Genomic DNA, 7,275 nt, shown 5'->3' with positions numbered 1-7,275 from the left:
TAGAAAAAAAACTCCAATGCAATGCTGTGCTGTGCATACATCAGACTTACTGGGTAATATTTCATACTGATTTAATGTCTCTGGCTATTTCTGGCACCCAGCATACCTCTAACTACTAACTGCACTTCTCAGAAAGTTATGCTGAGGTAGACAGACTGCCAATTCGCCTGGATGAGCGCCTTGTCTGTGTGCATTGGAAATATTGAAACTGTGACATTGCAATCATTTCAGCAAACAGTGTTCCAACTGTGGTTGTCAGCAGGAGGATCTAAACACTTCAAGGGCAAAGTTATAGTACAGTTACATTCAAGGGGATTTTTATGCCACACACACACACACACCTACTCAATTGTAAGTATCAAAATCATTTGAGAGAACAGTTATTTTAGGGATGGTGTTTTATGACAGCTATAAATAACAAAAATCATTTCCCCCACAATTTTGATATGGTTGAACAGTTACAACAGACATACGTATCTCAATGCTACATAAGGGTAACAGCCATTCATAGACACTTTTATGACAAGAACATTAGAGGACACTGTGGTTCGTGAGACTGCACAGTGACAAACTAACAAACAAACTTTTACAACATAATGAGCCATAAAATGTGGGGAGAGGTGGCAGAGGCATCACAATTCACCATCAGAACTTAGGAGACGCAGTGTCGCTCAACCCGAGCGGACTGAAGGGCCACGGTTAGGAGTCGTGAGCTCTCCTCCACAACACCTGGGCTGGGCTGCACCGGCATCACTTTGAGCCTGCTGTGGCACATGGAGCTCAGAGAGACCTCTGGGGCCAACCATAACAAGCCCAGTGTATGAGAGCCCAGAGGTTGGGCAGTGAGCAGGGACAGTTTGGCACTGGTTGGGTGGATGGGTGAACTGAGTAGACAACATAGAGTTAATAGAGATTACCAAGAGAGAGAAAGTGGTTGTGATAAGGAGCAGAGAGATGCTGAACCCAAAAGAAAAACACCAAACCCCACATCTGTAGTATCAGATAAAAACTCTGGAAACAGGATGAGAATTACAGGGTCTCACTGTACAATATATGTCAGCTGTGTGTAGAAAACAGATGCATTCTGTTGATTCATTAAAAAATATCATATATTTATACACTATATTTATATGCAGATATTCTTTTTTTGTGCAGAGGCTAAACACTTGTTTGGTAGTAAAATGTGGACATTTATATATTTTTTGTCTTTAAATATACTAGCTTGAATTACACTGCCTACTTGAGCACTTCCTTCTCCAGAGAAAATGACTTGATAGCGTGATAAGTGAGTTCGGCTTGCAGGTCTGCCATCTCTTTCATTAAACTCTTTTTCTAGTAGAATGCCTAGAGTTTTACAGACAGAAATATAGAACTATTAGTATTAAACCGTCTTATGGTACAGAGAATAAGACAATATAAAAACCAAAGTGAAGGTGAAACCCTGGATTACTTAACTCCTTTACGCACTGGCCTGGTTGTGGGTTTGGCAAAGATCTATAGTTTTTGTCAAAACATCAGTGTCTGTAGAATGACAAATGAAATGAAGAGGTTAGCTAGACAGAGTATGTGTAAAAACAATGCCAACAGCAATGCACTCAAAAACACCTTTTCCTATACTGGATACATGGATAATCATGGGATTTCACTGTACAAAATGTTGCCTTGCTGCAAACAGGTCTTTTGCAGTCAACTGACAATCAAGGATCCCAAGTCTACAGTGAGGTCTTTAGAAGATCAAGCCAACGGCGCCACCAGCGGGGCAGCGGAGTTGGACAGAAACACAGGACATACTTTGCTCTATCACAGAGGAGCACTTCAATTGCTTGAATGTGTTTGTTTTTCAAGTTGTTCATACAAAGCTTAAAAACTATTTCAATCACCGAGATTTTGTTTTAAAGTCAATTACTTAAATTCTTTCAAAATAATTATTCAACTTCACGAGAATCCTGAGTAACCGTGAAAAAATAGATATAATCAAAAGAGAAAAAAAACATCCCTTCATTGGAACAACAGAGAACATCTCATCTCCGATAACATTTCAATGACTGGCGACCAAGCGTTCCTGAAGAAAACACACATACACACGCTCACACCAACTTCATTAAACCAACAAAAAGAAGGAAACATAAAAGGCAGGTGGTACACATGAATAAAAGGCATCAAAAACGATGCAGGTATAATGCTCATTTTCAGTCAACATTTCCACAATGTCTCTGTGACTGAGTCAGTGATACAGTGTTTCGTGTCGCCAGCAAGGGGAGAGGACTGCACAGACCAACCTAGGGTCTGGACCAGGGGACTCAGTAAAGGTTCAGACAGGCACATTTGATATATAGATCTAGAATATTCCTGACAGTGAGCCTGAAACAGTCTCAGTCTCTTGTCTTTCCATGTTTGAACTGTTCGCTTTGGTAACGGATGTCAACCACGTCAAGGTGTTTTTTCTTTTCCTTTATTTTAAATCATAGGATTTGTTTTAGTACCTAAGGGAGAGTTAAGTGCTCTGCGTTCAAGGCAGCATTACAGCCAGATCACCATGGAGGGCACATCCAGACCCTTTTCCTCTCTCCCTCTCCACACCAGTGTCCTCAGCTCTGGTGTTTGTTCTTGGTCTACTCTCCATGGGGTGAAAGTGCATAGGAGTGGGGTTCCCACCATTGCAGCAAGAATCCCCTCACAGTAGTAAGGCCTTTTTTCAAAACAACATGACTGCATTAGCGTGTCGGCACAGTGACAATTTCAACGTGTGGAGATCCAGCATGGTCATCCTGTGCGTGTATGTGTTTGTGTATATGTCTATAGTATGTGTGTGTACGTACAGTGGGGAGAACAAGTATTTGATACACTGCCGATTTTGCAGGTTTTCCTACTTACAAAGCATGTAGAGGTCTGTAATTTTTATCATAGGTACCCTTCAACTGTGAGAGACGGAATCTAAAACAAAAATCCAGAAAATCACATTGTATGATTTTTAAATAATTAATTTGCATTTTATTGCATGACATAAGTATTTGATCACCTACCAACCAGTAAGAATTCCGGCTCTCACAGACCTGTTAGTTTTTCTTTAAGAAGCCCTCCTGTTCTCCACTCATTACCTGTATTAACTGCACCTGTTTGAACTCGTTACCTGTATAAAAGACACCTGTCCACACACAATCAAACAGATTCCAACCTCTCCACAATGGCCAAGACCAGAGAGCTGTGTAAGGACATCAGGGATAAAATTGTAGACCTGCACTAGGCTGGGATGGGCTACAGGACAATAGGCAAGCAGCTTGGTGAGAAGGAAACAACTGTTGGCGCAATTATTAGAAAATGGAAGAAGTTCAAGATGACGGTCAATCACCCTCGGTCTGGGGCTCCATGCAAGATTTCACCTTGTGGGGCATCAATGATCATGAGGAAGGTGAGGGATCAGCCCAGAACTACACGGCAGGACCTGGTCAATGACCTGAAGAGAGCTGGGACCACAGTCTCAAAGAAAACCATTAGTAACACACTACGCCGTCATGGATTAAAATCCTGCAGCGCACGCAAGGTCCCCCTGCTTAAGCCAGTGCATGTCCAGGCCCGTCTGAAGTTTGCCAATGACCATCTAGATGATCCAGAGGAGGAATGGGAGAAGGTCATGTGGTCTGATGAGACAAAAATAGAGCTTTTTGGTCTAACTCCACTCGCCGTGTTTGGAGGAAGAAGAAGTATGAGTACAACCCCAAGAACACCATCCCAACCGTGAAGCATGGAGGTGGAAACATCATTCTTTGGGGATGCTTTTCTGCAAAGGGGACAGGACGACTGCACCGTATTGAGGGGAGGATGGATGGGGCCATGTATCGCGAGATCTTGGCCAACAACCTCCTTCCCTCAGTAAGAGCATTGAAGATGGGTCGTGGCTGGGTCTTCCAGCATGACAACGACACGAAGCACACAGCCATGGCAACTAAGGAGTGGCTCCGTAAGAAGCATCTCAAGGTCCTGGAGTGGCCTAGCCAGTCTCCAGACCTGAACCCAATAGAAAATCTTTGGAGGGAGCTGAAAGTCCGTATTGCCCAGCGACAGCCCCGAAACCTGAAGGATCTGGAGAAGATCTGTAGGGAGGAGTGGGCCAAAATCCCTGCTGCAGTGTGTGCAAACCTAGTCAAGAACTACAGGAAACGTATGATCTCTGTAATTGCAAACAAAGGTTTCTGTACCAAATATTAAGTTCTGCTTTTCTGATGTATCAAATACTTATGTCATGCATTAAAATGCAAATTAATTACTTAAAAATCATACAATGTGATTTTCTGGATTTTTGTTTTAGATTCCGTCTCTCATAGTTGAAGTGTACCTATGATAAAAATTACAGACCTCTACATGCTTTGTAAGTAGGAAAACCTGCAAAATCGGCAGTGTATCAAATACTTGTTCTCCCCACTGTATGTGTTGTGTATAAATGTTTTTGTGTGTGTGTGTGTGTGTGTGTGTGAGCATGTAAGAGGGAGGAGTTGAAGGACTTTCTCCTTCACTGTTCCGTCCTTCCCGAGCATCCTGGCTCTGTCCCTCCTCTTCCTCTTCTTCATCTTCCTCCTGCTACTGGCGCTCCTCTCCTTCCTCCTCCTCCTGAATGACCTGGATCTGGTCGTCGGAGGGCGAAGGGGACAGGCTGGGAGGCAGGCTGTCGGCCTGCTGCTTCTCCTTGCTCTTCTCCTCCTCCTCGATGGTCTTCTTCCACACCTTGTGGTTCTCTGTCAGGTGCTGCATGATGTTGCAGAACAGCCTACGCCGTCCGTTTCTCCTTTCTGCATGGGACAACATACAAAAAAGGATTTAACATTCCATAGCTTTTTAGTCGCAATAGCAAGGATAAAAAAAACTCCTGCTCTTGATGGAAATGTTAAATGCTCAATGTTAAAATTATAAAAGTATCAACTCTTGATCATATATCAATTCAGATGGGTAGAAAATGACGTCTTACTTGGTTCGAGCTCCTCCTCCAGCTCGTCTTCATCAGTCTCTGTGTCCTCCACCTGCTCTTCCTCATCCTCAGAGTGCTCCTTGTCGATCCAGTAGCCAGGGAGCAGGCCAGCGGCGTCGTACGAGTTGCAGAGCGGCCCCACGATGTGTGTGATGAAGGACTCCTGCAGCTTGGCCAGCTGGGGAGAGGAGCGGTCCATGAAGGGGCTGATGGGTAATCCCAAAGTGGCTTCCTCATCCCCCTGTAGATGATCGACAGACAGGCAGACAAACATTTTCACTAATTTGTCAATTAAGATTGTTTTATTCATTAATCTAATTTAACTTCACTTCGTAAAGGGATAAATGTGACATTGTGTTGATTCTAGCAGTAACAGACAGCAGAAAATGAAGCAACAGTTCTGGGTAGGCTATGTCAGTGTTTTCCAACCCTGGTCCTCGAGTACCCCAAACAGTACACATTGTTATTGTAACCCTGGAAAACACATCTGATTCAACTTGTTAACTAATCATCAAGCCCTCAATGAGTTGAATGAGGTGTGGTTGTCCAGGTCTACAATGAAACTGTGTACTGTTGGGGGTACTGGAGGACCAGGGTTGGGAAACACTGGGCTATGTGATATGTGAAGCAACAGTTCTGGGTATGTGATACTGTATAACAGGATGGCATGGCATTACATTGCTAACCTGACATGTGGGCCATGCTGAGTGGAGGGGTTCTATACCTGCTCATAAAACTCATTGACAATGCCTTCTGTCCACTTGAGGTGCAGATCACGCCCTTTGGCCGGCCCGTTGATGTCTGCCAGCTTAATGCAGACTTGGCACACCAGCAGCCGGTCATTCTCATTTGTCCAGTCGATTCCTGGACTGTTCACATCATTCACCTATTTATAGCAACACAAACATTCACACAGTGATTATAACTGCTAGGCTCCTCATTTCTAACAGAGATCCAGCATGTTCCTTTAAGTATCAACTCTATTAGCCATAAAGATAAGACGTATTGTTATTGCCTTTGCCAGTATCGAAATGACAGGAAAAACTAAGTATCAACAGAATGGAAACAGATTTTCTGAAAATGTGAGGTTCATCATCATCATCTCAAACCTTTGAATTGAACTCGGCGAGGAAGTCAAAGTGCTTCTTCAGGTCTGTGGCGAGGATGGCCTCGATGACCAGGAAGCGAAAACGTTTGAACTCCACGTGGTCCAGGTTGGCCAGGAAGTTGAACTCTGGCCGGGACAGGTAGAGGCTCCAGGCCGAAGCAGCGTGGTGGTTCTCCAGGACCGAACGGTCATTATACAACACCGCCTGGGGAACAGAGGGATGAGACGGAGGTAGAGGAGAAGTGGATGAGGGAAGAAAAGAGTGAGTAGGAGGAAGGGTAGGTCGAGTGGAGAGGGATGCGGGTGGGTCAGAGGACAAGAAGAAAGGAGAGGGTAAAATAGGAAAGAGGTTGAAGAAGGGAACGGTAAAAGAGGGAGGGGTGAGCAGGGGAGAGGAATTGGGGTCAGTGTGCTTCAGACTAAATAATGCAGCCGGTCTAGACATGGTGGACAGGTGGGTGACTGACTGTCAACATACTGTTAATCAATATGTCAGGGTTGAGCAGCGTTAGTGGCTACGAGGAAGGCATGGCCCACATGTCAGGTTAGCAATGTAATGCAATGCCATCCTGTTATACAGTATAACATATCCTACCCAGAACTGTTGCTTCACATATCACATATCCTACCCAGAACTGTTGCTTCACATATCACATATCCTACCCAGAACTGTTGCTTCACATATCACATATCCTACCCAGAACTGTTGCTTCACATATCACATATCCTACCCAGAACTGTTGCTTCACATATCACATAGCCCAGTGTTTCCCAACCCTGGTCCTCCAGTACCCCCAACAGTACACAGTTTCATTGTAGACCTGGACAACCACACCTCATTCAACTCATTGAGGGCTTGATGATTAGTTAACAAGTTGAATCAGATGTGCTTTCCAGGGTTACAATAACAATGTGTACTGTTTGGGGTACTCGAGGACCAGGGTTGGAAAATACAACCTAGACAGTATGCACAGTGCTATAATAGGTCATGATAGTGCAAAACACTATTTATACAGTGGTATAGTTTGTTTGCCAACCTTTGCCATAATGTTGAAGCAAGACAAGGAATTCGCTGAATTCTTAGGATTTGTGGGAACCTTTCACTGACATGTGAACTAAGTGTAATATTATACCAGTCCCTCTCTTCATTGCTTTTACCATGAGATCCAAGGCTGATTAGATCCTGTCTATGTAGAAGCTTTAAGGC

General features: G+C 43.9%; 1 protein-coding gene across 2 annotated transcripts in view; it reads right to left on the bottom strand.

The window, feature by feature from the left end:
- Window positions 1-383: 383 nt before the first annotated feature.
- Window positions 384-7,275, bottom strand: part of LOC139575890 (cGMP-inhibited 3',5'-cyclic phosphodiesterase 3B-like) — a 92,991-nt gene continuing 86,099 nt past the window's right edge. For both annotated transcript variants that reach the window (XM_071401302.1, XM_071401301.1), the window contains exons 13-16: window positions 6,070-6,273; window positions 5,685-5,846; window positions 4,961-5,201; window positions 384-4,784 (exon numbers count right to left, since the gene is read on the bottom strand). In XM_071401302.1, the coding sequence (XP_071257403.1) occupies window positions 4,576-4,784; window positions 4,961-5,201; window positions 5,685-5,846; window positions 6,070-6,273 (816 nt within the window). In that variant the 3' untranslated portion in view covers window positions 384-4,575. The remainder of the gene's footprint in view (window positions 4,785-4,960; window positions 5,202-5,684; window positions 5,847-6,069; window positions 6,274-7,275) is intronic.

Source organism: Salvelinus alpinus, chromosome 5, assembly GCF_045679555.1.
Source record: "Salvelinus alpinus chromosome 5, SLU_Salpinus.1, whole genome shotgun sequence".
NCBI classification, from domain to species: Eukaryota; Metazoa; Chordata; class Actinopteri; order Salmoniformes; family Salmonidae; genus Salvelinus; species Salvelinus alpinus.
The sequence above is the reverse complement of the archived record's forward strand: the minus strand, read 5'-3'. Positions and strand labels throughout refer to the sequence as shown.